Below are 20,053 nucleotides of genomic sequence, written 5' to 3'. Positions count from 1 at the left end.
CTGCATTAATCCAAATGAGAGAAGACCATTTGACCTGAACTAAGAGCCAGTACAGTTTTGCATTTGTGACGACGCTTTAAATTATTTTATGATTTTTATTCAATGAGCTTTAATTTTGCAAAGCAAATATTAGAATTTAAAAAGTTTTGTTTTAATTTTTTTTTATACTTGCTCACCAATGTGGTATTCTCATTATAGTTTCTCAATGATTTTTCTCTCTAGCAAAGGAAAAAGAAAAAATGAAGTTTAAATCCAATTGGGATAAGGCTTGTTGATCATAAAATTAAGATATCTTCAATTACCATAATTAAGACGGCCAAGATTACATAATCAATAACGGAAGGCATGGCTTGTCGAGATTGCTAGCAACAATGGCAGACTTGGACCACCGAGATAGACCCATATTCAACCTCGGCACTCAAATTAACGACAGACATGGACTGTCGAGATAGAGCAATAACGAGGAATCGAGCCCGCTGTGATAAGCCTTTTTTTTTTTTTGTAGTTGCTATATTTTTGCCCCAAGTTGGACTAATCACAACATATGCATCACTCTTTCACCATATATCTCTCTTTTTTCTGTAAGTAAGTAAATTTTATTTCTATCAAACAAACAATACAGCCAACACCAAATTCCAGACAAAGAACCTGTACTAAAAAGGCAAAAGCCAACACCCAACTATACATGTAACTCCTCAACCCAATGTCTATCTACAACACTGATTTTGTTATCTGTATGTTATTTTTTGTTATTGTTTTGATATTTTTTTCTTGTTACTTTTATTTAGTTTTCTTGTTGTTTTTATGTTATTTTTATAGTAAAAGTGTAAAAAAAAAATTGAACGTAAAAATATAAAAAATCTTTTGATGTATTTTTATGTTGTACTCTTACTAATTTGTTGTTGATATTTGTTATCTGTATGTTATTTTTTGTTATTGTTTTGATGTTATTTTTCTGTTACTTTTATTTAATTTTCTTGTTGTTTTCGTATTATTTTTATAGTAAAAGTGTAAAAAAAAAAAAAATTGAACATAAAAATATAAAAAATTTACAAAAAAAAAATAGTATTTTATGTAATTATCTCAATAATAATTAGGAGTTATGCACTATTACTATTTCGGCATTAGCAAATTTTTAGGACCCATTTTGTAACGTCGTGCCTGTATTTAAAAATTTACTAAACTCAAAAGTTAATTTGATATACTATAATTATATAAACATATAGGTCGGGATCCCGAGTATCAAAATACATTTTTAAAAGTATTTTACTAATATAGAGTTTACTAGTATATACATATACATTTTTTTTATACAAATACGTGATCAGGCAACTCAAAACACGGACTCAAAATAGTAAAAGACCGAAACCCTCCAGGTTGCACTGCCGTGATATGTACAATCTTCGCCGAGCTCCATCTCACTGCTCCTCCAGCTTCACTTTTCCTTTACCTACACCAGGTAGCAAACTGATGAATTAACAGACTCAGTAAGATAAGCAGGACATGCATATACAAGTAATGCAGTGCCAGCTTTGTGTTTAAGCCGCCCTGAGCTCAATAATTGAGCTCACCAAATGAATAAGAACGTTCTTAAGGGAAGTACGACCTCTGTACCAAATGCACCATAGTACCAACTCTGTACTCGTGTTGGTAGAGTCATCAATGTACTCCCGGGAATTACTAAGTGTTGTACCACATGCACGACGTACCCCCTGGTACTCGTGTTGGTAACACCGTAATCACACTGATATCCTACACTATACTAACACTCTTAAAATCATATAAACAATTAGTGTTAGTAGTGTAGATAATTAACAACAAGCATGTATTCATATATATATATATACATTCTTATGCTATCTTACCTCGTTCCGTGCTCAAGTGTGTCGGTCAGCCTGAGTGGAAACGCAGCTCGACGCTTTACAGGGCCCTAAACCATAACAGTCAAAATTCGATGAGAGACACGCTAAAATTCTTATCGGGGATTTAAAATCAAAACTAGAGATAACCCTATCGATAAATAGGATGCTAACACCTTAAATAACACAAAAACAGGGAAAATTAGGGTTCGGGAAAAAAGCCCCAACCGGCAGATCGGTTCCCAACCGGAACCCCGGTTCCCGGGTACCAACCGGTCGACCGGTTCTGTGCTGGGAACCCTAAAACCGATCCCCCTAACTCCAATCAATCCCAAATCTTCCCAAAACTTCCAGAACACCTGCACATACCATAATGAACCAAAACTAAGCAGTAGAACTCAACAATTCACACCAAATTAAAATCCCCAAAAACAGCATAAAACAACTCAAGTAACCTCAATTAAACTTCAGAACTTCAATTCAAACAATAAACTCCAACACAGCCTCCCAATTACAAAATTCAAGAATTTATCTAACTTAAGCTTCAAAGAATCAAAAGGGGGTAGAGCTAAGGAACACTACCTTGGATCAAAGCTTCACCAACACTGCTAGAAACCCCAAAGAGCAAGCAAATCCAACCCTAGACTGGGTTCTTGATGCTTCGAAAATGAGAGAGAAAGAGAATAGGTGAGATGATGAATTTCTATGTTATTCTTATAAAAGAATAAACCTTCCTTCTTATAATATTAATGTTATTTTCAGCTAATAACATTCTCACAAAAGGACAAATTCCAATAACAAAAGACCTATATACCCCTAAAGTAATAAAAGTAACCATATGCATCATAGGCAAAATGGTCAAACCAAATTCCCGACAAAATTCCAACACCACCAATACCCAACAATGATACCCCGATAATAATATTCTAAACATATAAAATGTGACTCTCTAAAGGCCCAACGTCACATTCCACCGCTTCCGAGCACAAACACAGAAATTGAATAATTTACATAAAATAGCACAATAAACATATATGATATTAAATATATTTCCAAATATGCATTTTAACTAAAATCTCATACATAAACCCTAATTATTCAATAATCCATAATATTAATCTTAGGCGGTCTTTACACATTTGGTATAATTTTTGAAAAAACTAAAAACTACTTTTTAAAAAAATTGTGATAAAAAATATTAGATTATATATTTATGATTATAATAAACTAAATTATAACATTATCATTGTCATTATAATAGAATTTTAATAAGGCACTTTAAAATTTATAATTTACCAAATACTCAATTCGGTTTTTTCCACAATTCTACGTAACACTATTTTTTTCTCACAGCACAGCTACAACTATTTTTTCTCCACAACACAGTTATGCCAAACTAGTTCTTAGTCTATTTTTTGTATATACTCGTGTATGCTGTAGCTGACATCTTATAAAATTGTGAAAAAAAAAAATTTGAATTCATTTACCATTTAAAAAACAATGTTCAAATAGTCCATACAAAATAAAATAAGTATGCATGTAACAAACAGTTTAAATCGTATTTTCAGCTTGTTAAATTTTTTTAAATTTTTTAAATTTTTACAAAATGTTTTAAAATAACAAGAACGAACACGATCATATAAAAAAAGACTAAAAAATACTTTCGAATTTTCCATAATTATTAATTATAGTTTAGAAAAATACATGAGACTTAATAATTATTAATAAATTTGACTTAATTTAAAATATATGATACAGGTTCAATTTAAATATAATGTATATTTAATTATACCAAATGAATTGACATGTTTACACCCTATATATTGGCATCCTAATATTAAAAAAAAAAACTATATTAAATTAATTTTTAAAATTTACTTAATTATTTAATTTTCCACCAATAATTTTATATGTTTTCTTATTTTAATGTTTTTTCTTTAAAAATATATATAATATATATGTGATAATGATTTTATTAATAACTAATTCATGATACAAACTAAGATAATGCACCATCAAACATAATATTATAAGCTATTAAAGAAAAAGAAAAAACTTAAAATTGTAAGATCTTTCTTCAACTGCCGTTTAAACACTATTGAATCATATAAGAAGACAAGGAGTGAAAGTCACAAATGAGCATTATAACTATGTTTCCAAGAACTTAATCAACAACAATGCCAAAAATGTTAAATGGTTACATTACACATAAAAAAATTTCTCTTTAACTTAAGAAAAACATGGAAAAAGATGATCATCTCAAACTCAAAATCATGGGTAAGTCTCATAATCTCATATCTAATTTAGAGTTACACTTTTTTGTTGATATATTTTATTTGATTTCTTAAAGGAAATGTAGTTTTTTTTATACATAAATAAGAGTAATGATATGTGCACCAAAATATATTACATACAGTGATTTAGTTAAGATAATTTCATTATATACACGGGTACTCTTTCTGATTAACATGATACCATAAAATCTGCAATCTTTTCAGCTAAGGAAGTGAATTTTGTTGGCTCTAATAGTAACAACAAGTTCGAATCGATACCAAGTTCTAGAGGTAGGAAGTATTTTCAATGGCTTAGAGTGATTTGTTATGTTTTTCTTCTCATATCTGGCCAAGCATCAGCAGTGCTATTAGGAAGATTGTATTTTGCCAAAGGTGGAAATAGTAATTGGATGGCAACACTAGTTCAACTAGTTGGCTTTCCAATCCTCCTTCCTTACTATTGTTTCGCAGGGCGAAAGAGCGAATTAAGTACCACTTTTAGTAACTCATCACCAAAATCTCTTTTAATTCTTGTACTAGTTTCTATCTTTCTTGGAATAGTTTTAGTTGTGGATTGTTTCTTGTACTCCGTCGGCCTTTCTTACCTTCCAATCTCTACATACTCTCTCATTTCGGCCTCTCAATTGGCCTTCAATGCCTTTTTCTCCTTCTTTCTCAACTCGCAAAAGTTCACTCCTTTTATTGTCAATTCTCTCGTGTTGCTCACCATATCTTCTACTCTCGTTGCTTTTAATGATGATTCGGAAGAAGGTGCACATGATATCTCCTCCAAAAGAAAGTTTGTGATTGGATTCATTTGTACGGTGGCTGCATCCGCGTTGTACGGCTTGTTGCTTTCTGTGACACAATTTGTTATCGCAAAAGTACTAAAAAGAGAAACTTTCTCTGTTGTTATAGATATCACAATCTTGGAATCATTACTAGCAACAAGTATTTCTCTAGTGGGACTCATTGCGAGTGGAGAATGGAAAGATTTGAGTAATGAAATGTATGCATTTCGATTAGGGAAAGTGTCATATGTCATGACATTAGTTGGGACATCTATATCATGGCAAGCTTTTTTCCTTGGGACAATAGGATTGATTCTTGAGATGTCTTCACTCTTTTCTAATGCCATAAGTGTTTTGGGCTTGCCAATAGTACCAATCTTAGCTGTGTTTTTCTTCAAAGAGAAAATGTATGGAGTGAAGGTGATTTCATTATTGTTGGCTATTTGGGGTTTCATTTCATATGTTTATCAAGATTATCTTGACAGTTACAATTCAAAAACACACAATGAAAATGCAAATGGAGAAAATAGAGCTTCTCAAGAGGAAGACACAAGTAGTGCTTGACTTAATTTGGTTATGTATTGAAAACTTTCTTTGTCAATTTTAATTTTACATATAAAAAAAAACAATATTGGAAGCTTGCTACATGTTTGGCTCTTTTTAATTTCTTTGATTAGGTTGGACTTCTATACAAATTATCATTCATGTGTTTAATAGAATACTCAATTGGCCTTTTGTAATTAAATGATCACTAAATTTGATGTTTTATATAGTGATGAAATTGATATCACGTGTTAAATTTAAGTCAAATAATTTTTTAAATGTAATTAAATTTAAATTTATTATTGGACATATTAAAAATTAATTGTTTATTGTAGTTTATCTTTTTAGTCGGGTTTCTCAATTTATTCTGTAATATTCATTTCTTAATTGATTTGATTGTATAAAGAAAACTAAAATATTTTTTTTTTTTTAATAAAAGAAGAGTTACACTTATTGGTCACGATTTTATAGGTACAGAAATAAACTGATTAAAAATCTTTTTTAGGGAAGTTTCTTCTAAGTTATGGTCTTGTTTAAACTGTATATGAGTTGTCTATAATATGTATATTGATTATAAATACACGTTATAACAACTAAATTTTGAATCTCTTTCATATCTTTGTATTATACTCATATTTTATAAGAAAGAGAATCTTTGTTGCGTAGAGTAGAGTGTGTTTGTGTCTTCTTATGTGTTTATATATTTTGTATTGTCTTGAGTCTATAATCAAGTTTACAAAAGAAGAAGAACAACAGTGCTACCTTCAGGAGAAGGTTCTACAAGCTTTTGGGAGATAGCTTTTCAAGTCTTGCCTCGGGAGGAAGCCAACGTACTCTTCAAGGAGATCGAAGGAAGTTTGAGCACTTGAAGTTTTAGCAAGATTCAATTAGAATGTGGAATACATCAAGCTTGCGGCATACAATAAGATAGAGTTTATTTATGCATAAATCAATTACTTTGTAATTTTAAGACCTATCTAATGAAACTTATCTCTCGACATTAATTGTTGATACCACGTATAAATTTTTTGTATTTTTATTTTTCTGCACTGTTTGTTTTTTGATTTATCATGCAGTTACAAACTTGTGTGTTTATAGCTACAAAAGAAGTACCCATATTATTATTCCACAATTAATTAAATTAATTAATAATTTGGTAATATAATACACAAAATTTTAGAGCAAAAGCACATTTAACAACATTATGTGCCGTAAAATTACAAAATTTAGAAATAAAATAGAAAATATAACCCAAGAATAAATTAGAGAGTTTGTTACCAGTACCCCCAATTAAAACAAGTATTCCCTTCAGTGCTTTGATAATTGTCTCAGAATCACTCTCCATCATCACAAAGAGGTGCTTGAAAAAAGTTATCATCTCTATAGCTAACAGATAAGCCACAACTATGTCAATAAGGGGATTAGAAAAACTATAAGTGTGTTGGTAATCACCTACAAAACTGTTTTCAAATGATCTCTAGCCAACACACTACACACATAGTCTCACTCCCTACTTAATTAATCTTAATCCAAATTTCTGAGGGTGGGTACCAAAAGAGGGAAACACCAAATGGGAGATAGAAAATAAACATGACTTATAATCAGCATAACAATGAGTGATATAGTTTAATATAAAATTTGATGCTACCCAAATTATTATTATGTAGCTTATTGTTACATAAGAGCCTAAAATGATATTTTATTTAATTAATTAATTAATTAATTTTTAAATACCATTGCTTGGAGTGAAAGGTGGTGTTTGGGTTAAAGAATAGATTCTCACAGTCCCCAAAACCATTTTTATACTAAAAAAACCAAACAGACCTTAATCATCATCATCATGTGAACTTGATATCAGTCCACGAATTCTAGACCGTCCGATCTAGATAATTTAATTTTTAATTATTATTTTATTTTTTAAGGGACGTCGTACAGTTTCCACAAGATCATGCACTTTTTCTAATTTATTATTTATTTATTTATTTTTAATATAAATTTTTGAGATTTAATCGAAGATTCGTTTGTGGAGAGAAGAGAAGTAAGTTCAAAAAGAGCTTTCTCTCTCTATAATCTCTAGAGAGAGAGAGAGAGAGAGAGAGAGATTGGAAACAATGGCGGTGAGACTATCGACGTTGTTTCTGAACCAGGGATTGAGTGGACTCAGCTGCAACCATTCTAATGGCCGTCTTTCTTTCTCTTCTTCGTATCGTTTGTTTCCTGCTTCTTGTAAAATGCGACAACGTAATCTCAGGTAATCTCACTTTATTATTATTATTATTGATTTCATTTATTGATAGAGGTGATGATTTGGTTAGATTGTGATTATGATTCTAGAAAGTGAAAACTGGAATGATTGGTTCGACTTACTCGCTATAGAGTTGAATTAATGGTTTTGAATTTTGATTGGAATGAATGGCTCCACTTATTGTGTTATTGAACAGATTTTAATTCAATGAGTTGATTATTGGTTTTGTTGGATTGTGATTATGATTTTAGAAAGTGAAAACTGGAATGAATGGTTCTACTTGCTCGTTACAGAGTTGGATTGGATTAGTTGATTGATTGTTTTGTTAGATTGTGGTTATTGTGGTACTAGAATGTGAAAACTGGAATGAATGATTTCAATCACTGAGTTCTTCAACAGAGATAAAATGAATCGTATTGTAGTTATTTTGGTTGCATGTAGAGATTGAATAGTGGTTTTGTGAAAATGGAATGAATGGTTCCACTCATTGAGCTCTTGAACAGAGTTTGAATAAATTATACAGTAGCTATTTGGATTAATTGAAGAGATTGAAAAATGGTTTGTGTTAATCTTTTGAGTTTAATGGAACGGGTTGGTGGTTTTGCTCGATTATGATTATCATCCTTGAAGAAAGTGAAAATGGAATGAGTGGTTCCAATCACTGAGTTCTTGGACAGAGTTGTAATAAATCATATAGTTGTCGTTTGGGTTGCTTGAAGAGATTATGTTATGTCTCTAGAAGACAATATGAAGTGAAAGGATTGTGCTCATTAAGGCAATGCTAATGGTTATTTGGGTTGCTTGAAGCAAAGAAGAGTGGTTTTGGTTCAGTCTTGAAATGGCTGTCAGATTATGGTTTGATATAGAAAATCAAACTAGACAAATGGTTAAATACTAATAGTTATTGCTTGAAGAGGTACAAGAGTGACTTTGTTTTAATCTTTCATGGATAGAAAGTGAAATCAGAATGAATGGTTGCTTAAACTTATTAAGCTCTCTTGGGTTATTGGTCTTGGAAATTCAGATTTTCTGCAAATTTCGAAGTTTATACAATCGTTGCATCTTAAGCTTTGGATAAATTCCATTTGCCCTTTGTTTGTTTAGTTTCAGATGTCATGAAATCTGATTATTTAATGGTTTCTTTAATTATAGTGTGTGGCCTGAATGCTATCAGGATGAGATGAATTAGAAGGTGATGAAATGAAAACTCCCAATAATATTAAGGATCTTTAACGCCTATTGTTTGTGTAATTGGAAGGTCAAATTGTAAAAAAACAACTCAAGTTTTTTTTGCATTTAGGCCCGCTTGCATTGCTATTTGAATGTTTGCATTGACTTTATGCAGTGGTGATGATAATGGGACCAAGCATTTAAAATATATCATTAATGATGTTGTGTCAGGACATTTGCATTTGCATCTGCATCATCTGTGTGCCTAATCTTTGAGTCCAAATAATTATATCCCATTCGTCACCAGTTTGAAGTTTGTCTATGTTCTAGAGAAAACAAAAGTAATTGGCTCAAATTTTATTTTTTCTTCTTTTTATTAAGTTTTCTTGTATTCTAGCTATCATTTCCAATGTGTTTCTGTTTCTGAATGAAAACAGAAATGCCAAACATTGATTTTTTTTTTTTTAATTTTTTTGTCTTTTGGTAATAATTTTTGTGCTCTCTGATAACTACATTGGTGGATATTGATTGTGACTGGCTCACAACTTCTACAGTAGTTTGTGTAATAGGTGGCTCGAATGTTCTAGACATGATCTTTTATTAATTTGAGAAGTTTATTGGAATTTGCAGTTCCCCAAATAAGAGACAACAGTCAAAAAAAGCCTCTCATGAGCCTTTAATAAGTGGGGATTCTGACCTGGATGCTGACATTGCTTCAACGGCTAGTTCTCCAGTTTTGAATCAGGAAAGCATTTCTAATGATAGTGTACCCGATAGTATAGCCAGGAAGAATGGTGATGCAAAAGAGTTGAACAGTGTAAATGTCACTAATGAAACAAAATCTCCGGTAAACTACTTTACCCATATTTTACATTGTGAATACAAATTCGTATTCAGAATCACTTTTACTAGTTCTTTTAGTCTTTCATAGATTTTATTGTTTCTTTATTATTTATGTTCTTGTATGAAAGGTAATTAACAACATTGATTGTTAAATTTTGAATCAGGAAAGCATTTCTAATGATGATGTACCCAATAATTTAACCGTGAAGCATGATGATGCAAAAGATTTGAGTGATGTAATTGTCACTAATGAGACAAAATCTTTGGTATTCTGCTTAACCCCAAATTTTACAAGGAATACAAATCTGTATTCATAATCACTTTTAGTTTTTTTTTTAATTAGTCGATTTTGTTCGTCCTTCGTTTTTTATGATTTCATTCTCATATGAAAGGAAATTAAGTGCATTGATGATAAAATTTTGAATCAGGAAAGCACTATGAATGATGATGCAGCCAATAGCACAGTAGTGAAGCACGATGATTCAAAGGATTTGAGTGAAGAAATTGCTTCTGATGAATTAAAATCTATGGTATTACCTTTACCCTGATTTATACAATGTGGTTACAAATATGAATTTAGAATCACTTTTATTATGTGATGTATTCTACACATAGATATCTTTGTTTCTTAAACTTTGATTCTGATTTGTGGATTGTTATCTCCTTTTGATTTTGATTTTAGTACTTCTAGTGTGGCCATTTTAGTTTGAAGAGTCTTTTGCTTTTTGATCTATTGAGGGACTGGGAGTTTGTTATGTAATTTTGTGTCATCATCTTGAATGTGGGATTTATACTGGATTGTTCTTTAAAAGTGATGTGATATAGTTTATCAAAAAAAAAAAAAAAAGGAAAAAAAGTGATGTGATATAGGCTCCCAGCAGTTTCCTTTTTCTTTGATCAGAATAACATTTCTTTAAATTATTGTCTCCTTTCATTTGACTAGTCTTTGTCATCTAGGTTCTCAATGTGGATGCAGCAGAGACTGTTTCGGATGTTAAACTTGAAGATTTGATTGGAATGATAAAAAATGCAGAGAAAAGTATGATATACTTATGCTATTTTATGTAGCTTCTTTCTATATCTTTTTTTCAGCTTAATACTTTTCCATGAACATAACCTAGAAATGTTTTCATCATTTGTATTTGTTCTTGATATAGACATCCTTCTTCTCAACCAAGCTCGGATTCGAGCACTTGAAGAGCTTGAAAAAATTCTTGATGAGAAGACAGAGTTACAAGGACAGATCAATAACTTAGAACTGAGATTGGCGGAAACTGATGCACGAATTAAAGTAGCTACCCAGGAAAAGGTACATGTGGAACTCTTGGGGGACCAGTTACAGGAGCTTCGAGACTCACTCACTCGTAGGGATGGTGGTGAGAATCAGAATGATGGATTAAATGAAGTCTCTCTGCCATATGAAAGTAGCATAACCAATCTTACTGCTGAGCTTGATTCATTGAGGTTAGAAAATCTCTCTCTGAAGAATGATCTAGAAAAACTTACGGAAGAACTTGGTAATGTAAAGAGTACTAACGAACGGGTTATGATGCTGGAAACCGAACGTGCATCTTTGGAGTCTTCTCTGAAAGAGTTAGAGTCTAAATTGTCAGTTTCACAGGAAGATGTATCAAAGCTTTCTACTTTAAAAGTTGAATACGAGGACTTAGTGGAGAAAGTAGAAAACTTGCAAGTACTGCTTGATAAGGCAACCAAGCAAGCAGACCAGGCCATCACAGTATTACAGCAAAATCAGGAGCTTCGAAAGAAGGTTGATAAGTTAGAAGAATCACTTAAAGAAGCCAATGTTTATAAGCTTTCATCAGAAAAAATGCAGCAATATAATGAATTGATGCAACAAAAGATAATGATGATGGAGGATCGGCTTCAAAAGTCTGATGATGAGATACATTCTTATATTCAATTATATCAAGAATCTGTACAGGAATTTCAAGATACACTCAATAGTCTGAAAGAAGAAAGCAAGAAAAAGGCTCTTGATGAACCTGTTGATGATATGCCTTGGGAATTTTGGAGCCGCTTGTTGCTATTGATTGATGGTTGGTTGCTAGAAAAGAAAATATCATCAAATGATGCAAAGCTCTTGAGGGAAATGGTGTGGAAGAGGGAGGGCCGAATATGCAATGCATACATGGCTTGCAAGGAAAAGAATGAACGAGAAGCTCTGACTACATTTCTCAGGCTGACTTCATCACCAACAACGTATGTTATCATATTTTAGTAGTAAATTACATAGATATTTCACTTGCAGTTGTATAATCATTCATTTATTTTTCTTTAGTCCAGGATTACATGTCGTTCATATTGCAGCAGAGATGGCACCAGTAGCTAAGGTGAGTTCAGCTTAGCTTTTGTCTTCTCATCGTTTCTCTCTGGTTTACATTTTTATGCCTTGTCAATCTTCTTGCTTGTGCATGCTTCTCTATTCACAGTTTTTGCGTATGCACAAGAATGTTTTCATTGTCATGTGATAGGCTTCATTGACAGGTGTATGAATTTTGTGACATCTATTGTCTTAGTTTTACTCCTTGATTGCAACACTGTGATTTCCCTGGTCTTCAATTTCTTCTATTTTCATTTGTTATTCTCGCTTCATTCATGCACAGGGATTGGGTTGTATCCGCTTTCTCAGTTGAGTAATCTTCTTGTTCATTTACTTAATGTGGGATTTGAACATGCACAATAGTGGCATGTATTTAACTTTTAATTGCTCTATTGTTTGTTGTTTGTCATTTTCACTTGTATTAAAAGTTATTATAGACCTTACATGGGATATTTCTCTTATATTGCTTAAGACAACAAATGTACCTGCTTAATTATCAACTTCTCGACTTAAATATTTGATTTCAGTTTTCTTTCTTTATTTCATCTCTAATAAGCGAGTGTTATTTATTTTGCAGGTTGGTGGTTTGGGTGATGTTGTGGCTGGTCTTGGTAAATCACTGCAGAAGAAGGGGCACCTTGTGGAAATCGTTCTCCCCAAATATGATTGCGTAAAATATGAACTGATTCGTGACTTAAGAGTGAGTTTGTTATTTGATACTTCAAGCAAATATTGTGTCCGAACCTGGATTCATGAAATCATATTTATATTTAGAAACCATCAACTTGTACAGGAACTAGATACTGTGGTAGAATCATACTTTGATGGTCGACTATACAAAAACAAAGTTTGGGTTGGCACTGTTGAAGGTTAAGAAATTCAAAATTCAAGTTTTTACAGTATTTTTGATTTACGTCGCTCTTACTGTTGCTTTGTTTGTTTAGGTCTTCCTGTTTATTTCATTGACCCTCTTCATCCTGATAAATTCTTCTCAAGAGGACAATTTTATGGAGAACGGGATGATTTCAAACGTTTTTCCTTCTTCAGCCGAGCTGCACTTGAGTTGCTTTTTCAAGCGGGCAAAAAACCAGACATAATCCACTGCCACGATTGGCAGACAGCTTTTGTTGTACGGATTGTTTACATCTGCAATTTGGTCTCTCTAAAATTTGACATTTTTTTTTCCTTTCCTCTTAATGTAAGCAATTAACATCCTAACTTCTTTCTTAGGCTCCTTTATATTGGGATCTATATGCTCCAAAGGGGTTGAATTCAGCAAGAATATGTTTTACCTGCCACAACTTTGAGTACCAAGGGACTGCACCTGCTTCCGAATTGGCATCTTGTGGTCTTGATGTCCATCAGCTTAATAGGCCAGATAGAATGCAGGACTACTCATCACATGATAGGGTGAATCCTGTAAAGGTACAGCAAAATATGGATTTATATGTTATCAGTCACATTCATCTCGAAGCAAGTTTTTCCGAGCTTATTCGTTTTAAATTTTATAATGACCTCATTTTGCAGGGTGCAGTTGTGTTCTCTAACATTGTCACAACAGTATCACCTACCTATGCACAGGAGGTGAGGACTGCAGAGGTAAGATCTTTCAATGTAGATTACCTAAATCTAGTTTCACAACAAAATAAGAGAAAATGTCGTCTTAATAGTTTACAATATGATTTGCAGAGAGGTCATGGGTTACATTCAACACTTAATTTCCATACCAAAAAGTTCATCGGCATTCTTAATGGAATTGATACTGATGCATGGAATCCAGCTACTGATGATTTTATCAAAGTACAGTATAGTGTTAACGATATTCATGGAAAAGCAGAAAACAAAGAAGCTTTACGAAAGATGTTGGGTCTTTCTACGGCTGATCCCAGAAAGCCTTTGGTAATTATATTTTAGGCTATTTGCGTTATTGTTACTACTCTTTTCTCCTTTTTCATTTTCACTCATTCATTCATTTCCTTCACATGAAATATCTATTTTTCCTAACTTTCTCAAGTTGACATAAGTAACAATTGTATTAAAATAAATAGCAATTGATTTTCAAGCTTCTATGTGGTGGTTGTTGTTCTTTCTAACCTTACAAAAACAGCCTTGAATCCCTTATGGGGTGTTTGGTATAATTTTAGTGGAGAGCTTATGTTTAAGTGGGGCCCACTTTTAAGTTTATTTTTAGGTAATCTCAAACTCTCTATTTAAATACTTGATTTTGAGATTGCCTTAATCTCACCCCCTCTCAACTAAAACCCACCAAGTAAAACTCTTACACCAAACGCCCCCATTACAAATATGGTCTTTTTTTTATAATTTCATGGTTGTCAATAGTATTCATATTAAGTATAGTTGATGAGAGTTGTTAAATGATCTAAAACTCTACATTATATTTTTGATTATTTAGGTAGGTATCATTACAAGGTTGGTTCCTCAAAAAGGTGTACATCTTATCAGACATGCGATATACAGAACACTCGAGCTGGGAGGACAATTTGTACTTCTGGGTTCAAGCCCAGTGCCACATATTCAGGTACTTTCAAATAAACGACTATAACGCGGAATATTGTCAAGTAAATAGATTCTTTGTCAGAATATTTATTTAGTTAGTTTGCTATTTTAAATCCTTTATTTTGATTCAAAATCAGGACTCTGTCAAAAACAAAACAAAAAAATCACGTACAATGTCATTGCATCACTGAGTAAAGGGACACAACAAAAATCAGGACTCAGGACTCATAATCTGTTTTATATTTTTTGACAAGTTATTTTTTACCTTTTTTCTTTCTGTAGAGGGAATTTGAGGGCATTGCAAATCAGTTTCAAAATCATGATCATATTCGGTTGATACTAAAATATGATGAGGCCCTTTCACATTCCATATATGCCGCTTCTGACATGTTCGTTATCCCCTCTCTCTTTGAGCCTTGTGGCCTTACACAGGTAAAATATGCTTCCCTTCCCAATAAATAATTATTTCTATTTTCCTTCAACAACGACTTCATCAAAATTAGTTTGAATTAGTTTTGAAATTCTTCACAATTTTGTATATTTTTTTTTCATCAATGGCTTTGTGCAGATGATTTCAATGAGATATGGTTCTATACCTATTGTAAGAAAAACTGGTGGTCTATATGATAGGTTTGTACCCAATTTCCTTGACCTTCATATTTATATATAGGGTTAATACTATTTTAGACCCTGTATTTTGCAAAAGTTACTACTTGGATCCTTTATTTTGTTAAATGATAAAATAGATCTTGTATTTTTTAAAATTGTATAAATAAGACCCTGAACTAAGTTTTTGTCAAAATGAAACTTAATAATAATCTGATCTAGAGATATTATGATAAAACTGGTTACATTTTCTGTATCTGTTCATGTTAAAAATTATCTTAAAGTTAGTTATATTAAAAAATAAAATCGTTGAAAATTGAGCTCAGGTCTTATTTTTACCATTTTGGAAAATATAAGAATCATTTTGTTATAACAAAACAAAAGGTCCAATTAATAATTGTTATAAAACATAGGGTAGAAAATAGTATTTATCCTATATATAATAATACAATATATATAAATATATATTATTGATTTGAACTCATCCTGCAGTGTCTTTGATGTTGATGATGATACCATACCTCTCAGATTTCGAAATGGCTATACATTTTTGAATCCCGATGAGCAGGTAAAATCAACAGAATGATTCCGCTTGTATTATTATCATCCTAAACATACCTACAAAAATTTTCACATTTCTTCGAAATTCGATTCTCTCGAAATCCCTTAATCTGAAAACATTTTTCGTTTACTTCATCATTGTAACAACAGGGATTGAACAGTGCATTAGAGCGTGCATTAAATCACTACAACAACAACCGCGAAAGGTGGCAACAACTCGTTCAGAATGTCATGAACATGGATTTCAGCTGGGATTCTTCAGCATCTCAATACGAAGAACTCTATTCCAAGGCTGTTGCTAGAGCAAAGTCGACAACAAACCGCGCTTAAACTTATTCAGGAAAAGGAGACTCATTTGCCTCTATGAAAAAGTTAGAGCTGACAAACAAACAAACGTTTAAATCGTCGAGTTGATTCGGCTACTGAGCACAGAAACAGCTTCAGATGAAAGTTTTAAGGCTTGAAGCTGTGTTAATGATGTTCTCATTCTTTATAGACAAATTCATTTCGTTCACATAATTAGTACCACAGTTTTATATGAAAGGCTTTCTTTTTTTTTTTTATTTATTTATCCCTATTTTTTAGAGGCTTCTGAATGTTCTTTAGTATATTATATTTAGTTATTTACAATAACACATGTATATGTTTTGAGTCATACAGAAGAAGTCAGTGTAAAGAATCTTGTAATTGGTTAACAAATAAATTAGTGTATGGTTAAACTTATTAGCACATTTTTTTTTATGTCTAGTTGTTTCGTTTTGTTTTAATCATTGTATAGAATGAAAAATGGTCATTCCTAAGTGGATACAATGTTAGCGGCATAAATATTTAAGTTTATTGTTGGGGTTTTTTCATTAGTGTACAACAAAAATAATTATATTACAAAAAATGTGCAAAAAAATACAATTTTAAAAATATACACATTTGAAAATATATTTACAAAAATTCATACATATTTTTAATTAAATTATAATAGATATATTAATAATTCAACTTTCTATATTTAGATTTATATAACTATTTTTTATGACTAATTGATATGGTATTAATGAGTAAGCCTACTAATTAACAAAATTTATATATTAATAATTAAAAAACATAATAAGATTCTAATTATAAATAATAATATTTAAAATATACAGATGTAATATTTTAAATATAAGATAAAAAAATAATTAACGATTAAAAATAATAAACAGTTTTAAATTAATAATAAAAAGTGAAAAAAATACATTAAAAAAATAAACAAATACAACCCATCAAGTTTAACAAAAACATATATAAATTTAAAAAAAAAAAATACTAAAAACAAATAAACAATATTAAAAAAATATTACAACACGATACACAACAAAACATAATAAAAAAACCACAAAATAACAAAAGAAAAAAAATAACTAACAAAGATAAAAATACCAAAGAAAGGACATTTATAGATGGAGCATGAATAATTCTTCCACCAAAAAAATACATTAAAAAAATAAACAAAAACAACCCATCAAGATTAACAAAAACATATATAAATTTTTTTAAAAAAAAAACACTAAAAACAAATAAACAATATTAAAAAAATATTACAATGCGATACACAACAAAACATAATAAGAAACACCACAAAAAAAACAAAAACAAAAAAAAAAACAACTAACAAAGATAAAAATACAAAAAAAAAAAGGACCTCTATAGATGGAGCATGAATAATTCTTCCACCAAAAAAATACATTAAAAAAATAAACAAAAACAACCCATCAAGTTTAACAAAAACATATATAAATTTAAAAAAAACACTAAAAACATATAAGCAATATTAAAAAAATATTACAATACCATACACAACAAAACATAATAAGAAAATAGTTATACAAATCTAAATATAGAAAGTTGAATCATTAATATATCTATTATAATTTAATTAAGAATTTGTATGAAATTTTGTAAATATGTTTTCAAATATGTGCATTTTTAAAATTGTGTTTTTTTGCACATTTTTTGTAATTATATAAAAAAAATGTATACATTTATGTAAAATGCCCATTATTTTTTTACTTAAAGTATATTTAATTTTAACAAAAAATTTAATGACCTGAATTATCACATCACAATTTACATCACTTATTAAAAAAGTAAATTTAAGTATTTATGTGGTAATTTTTATTTTTCATTAATTATCTATTCTAAGTCTTTCATTAATAAAAAGTTCAATGATGACCACAAACCAAATACATAACAAATAAAGTGACATTAAAACGAGAAATTATATTAGCACACGACAAGATTCACAATATGATTTTTCATTCATTGATTCTCAACACATTTACATCATCACCAAACAAAGAAAAGATAAAACCCATAACATTACCAATATGAACAATACAAACTCTTCTCTTTCTCTCATTCTCTCTCTCTCTTTCTCTTCCTAAACTCTTCACTTTCCAGGGACAAAGTTGGTAGCATATGACCAAGCATTGTTGTTGACTGGGTCAGCAAGGTGGTCAGCCAAGTTTTCCAAAGGACCTTTACCAGTAACAATGGCTTGAACAAAGAATCCAAACATGGAAAACATAGCCAACCTACCATTTTTAAGTTCCTTAACTTTAAGCTCAGCAAAAGCTTCTGGGTCATCAGCAAGGCCCAATGGGTCAAAACTACCACCTGGGTAGATTGGGTCAGTGACCTCACCAAGAGGCCCACCAGCAATACGGTAACCCTCAACAGCTCCCATTAAGATCACTTGAGTGGCCCAAATAGCTAAGATGCTCTGAGCATGGACCAAACTTGGGTTACCCAAATAGTCAAGCCCACCTTCACTGAAGATTTGTGAGCCAGCCTTGAACCAAACAGCCTCACCAAACTTAACACCATTTCTTGACAATAGCTCTGGGAAAACACAGCCCAAAGCTCCAAGCATGGCCCATCTACTGTGGATCACTTCAAGCTCACGGTTCTTGGCAAAAGTTTCTGGGTCAGCTGAAAGCCCAGCAGTGTCCCAACCATAGTCACCAGGAAATTCACCAGTTAAGTAACTTGGTGGCTCACCTGAAAATGGGCCCAAGTACTTAACTCTGTCTGGGCCGTACCATGGGCTTCCTGAGGAAACTTGCTTTGAGGCAGTTTTCCTCATGTTGACTCGTCCGCCGTTCGACATTTTGTTGGCGGCGGGCGCCAGCTCGACGGCCTTACCGGCGAAAGCCGGGGAGGAAAGAGCCATGGTGGAAGAGGCAGACATGGTTGGTTGAGAATTTGAAAAAGAGAGGAAAAAAATTTAAGAGTTTCACCAAATGTGTTTTTTTTAGGGGGTTGGATATGTGAGAAAAATGTTGGAATGAGAAACTTTGGTTAAGTTTTGTCACATATTAATAGTAATTTTACTCTTATCTTATGGTATCTATATCTTCAATCTCATTGGATATCAAGATTTTTGGTTTTGTTTTTTGATGCCTATATGGCTTTCTCTCGTCCACCAACTTGTTGGGCCCACTTAATAGATTACAACCAATTAATGCTCTCCACGTGTATTTCTTTAGGATTACACTCATCTCATATTTATCTCTTTCTTTTACAATTTTTTCTTTTAAAAATAAGATTTTTCTTTCTTGCCTAGCTTTTATGTAACAACTATTCATTCAAGCATGATAAAATATCATAGTCATAACATGTAGTGTAGGGTTCAATTCAAACTATTTTTCCAAGGACAATATTACTCTTGATCTTATTTCTTTGTATGATTTTATTATTAATTTTATGAAAATTAATGAACAATGTGATTGATGTTTATGTGACACAAAACATGGAGACTATATGAAGAAATATATACATATACATATGTAATATATTTTGCACTCTGAGTACAAATACAATTATGCTTTTGGGAGAAAAATATTGAGATTCATAGAATAATTTAGTTATTTTATTTATATTTATTTATTTTTTTAACAAAATAATAGTTTTTGATTTTTTATATAAAGTTTTTCACTATAAAAAATTGTAAAAAAAAAATAAAAGAATGTATAAAACATAGCAAATTTTCAAATTTATATAATTATTCTGTTAAAAAAATTAACTGAAAAGAAAAACTTAATTATTGTTTATAATTTTGGTCTACATGTACCATCTCTCAAGTTAAGTTAATGGACACTTTACTCTTTAGCATGTCTCTTTTAGTTTTCACTTGTCTGATTTCGTTCAACTCCTTTCTCAACTCTAGTTTAATAATTCCGAACATCTAGTCAGACCTAGTATCAAAGTCGAGTGTTACCCTTGAGCTTTGAAGGCTTAATAGGCCCAAGTCTCAAAAAGTGTCA

The 20,053-nt window shown here is 31.3% G+C and overlaps 3 protein-coding genes across 4 annotated transcripts; 2 read left to right on the top strand and 1 right to left on the bottom strand.

Moving 5' to 3' along the window:
* Positions 1 to 4,099: 4,099 nt before the first annotated feature.
* On the top strand, positions 4,100 to 5,711 carry LOC115696779 (probable purine permease 10). Its single transcript, XM_061118743.1, has 2 exons — positions 4,100 to 4,136; positions 4,358 to 5,711. Exons 1-2 carry the CDS (start codon positions 4,100 to 4,102, stop codon positions 5,485 to 5,487), a joined length of 1,167 nt encoding a protein of 388 aa, XP_060974726.1. The 3' UTR covers positions 5,488 to 5,711.
* Positions 5,712 to 7,413: 1,702 nt separating this feature from the next.
* On the top strand, positions 7,414 to 16,483 carry LOC115697501 (probable starch synthase 4, chloroplastic/amyloplastic). Of its 2 annotated transcripts, XM_061101612.1 has the most exons (19): positions 7,489 to 7,717; positions 9,512 to 9,728; positions 9,889 to 9,937; positions 9,971 to 9,990; positions 10,153 to 10,254; positions 10,682 to 10,763; positions 10,882 to 11,947; positions 12,027 to 12,078; positions 12,646 to 12,768; positions 12,862 to 12,937; positions 13,013 to 13,197; positions 13,299 to 13,493; positions 13,596 to 13,667; positions 13,758 to 13,967; positions 14,482 to 14,607; positions 14,868 to 15,017; positions 15,154 to 15,215; positions 15,684 to 15,759; positions 15,903 to 16,483. In XM_061101612.1, exons 1-19 carry the CDS (start codon positions 7,578 to 7,580, stop codon positions 16,080 to 16,082), a joined length of 3,183 nt encoding a protein of 1,060 aa, XP_060957595.1. In that variant the 5' UTR covers positions 7,489 to 7,577; the 3' UTR covers positions 16,083 to 16,483. The 2 variants fall into 2 exon arrangements, with proteins under 2 accessions (XP_030480389.2, XP_060957595.1); XM_030624529.2 differs by having other exon boundaries at positions 7,414 to 7,717; positions 9,889 to 9,990.
* A 1,544-nt stretch (positions 16,484 to 18,027) lies between these two features.
* On the bottom strand, positions 18,028 to 19,186 carry LOC115696924 (chlorophyll a-b binding protein of LHCII type 1). The gene has a single exon (XM_030623821.2). It carries the CDS (start codon positions 18,976 to 18,978, stop codon positions 18,178 to 18,180), a length of 801 nt encoding a protein of 266 aa, XP_030479681.1. The 5' UTR covers positions 18,979 to 19,186; the 3' UTR covers positions 18,028 to 18,177.
* Between the last annotated feature and the right edge of the window lie 867 nt (positions 19,187 to 20,053).

This window comes from Cannabis sativa, chromosome 7 (genome assembly GCF_029168945.1).
Source record: "Cannabis sativa cultivar Pink pepper isolate KNU-18-1 chromosome 7, ASM2916894v1, whole genome shotgun sequence".
NCBI lineage: Eukaryota > Viridiplantae > Streptophyta > Magnoliopsida > Rosales > Cannabaceae > Cannabis > Cannabis sativa.
This window is presented reverse-complemented; position numbering and strand designations above follow the sequence as displayed.

Coding starts and splice junctions, on each gene's coding strand:
- LOC115696779 (XM_061118743.1), top strand. CDS start 4,100: ATGGAAAAAGATGATCATCTCAAACTCAAAATCATGG. Junction 4,137..4,357: donor TCTCAAACTCAAAATCATGG/GTAAGTCTCATA, acceptor CAATCTTTTCAG/CTAAGGAAGTGAATTTTGTT.
- LOC115697501 (XM_030624529.2), top strand. CDS start 7,578: ATGGCGGTGAGACTATCGACGTTGTTTCTGAACCAGGGATTGAGTGGA. Junction 12,938..13,012: donor TTGGGTTGGCACTGTTGAAG/GTTAAGAAATTC, acceptor TTGTTTGTTTAG/GTCTTCCTGTTTATTTCATT. Junction 13,494..13,595: donor ATAGGGTGAATCCTGTAAAG/GTACAGCAAAAT, acceptor CTCATTTTGCAG/GGTGCAGTTGTGTTCTCTAA.
- LOC115696924 (XM_030623821.2), bottom strand. CDS start 18,978: ATGTCTGCCTCTTCCACCATGGCTCTTTCCTCCCCGGCTTTCGCCGGT.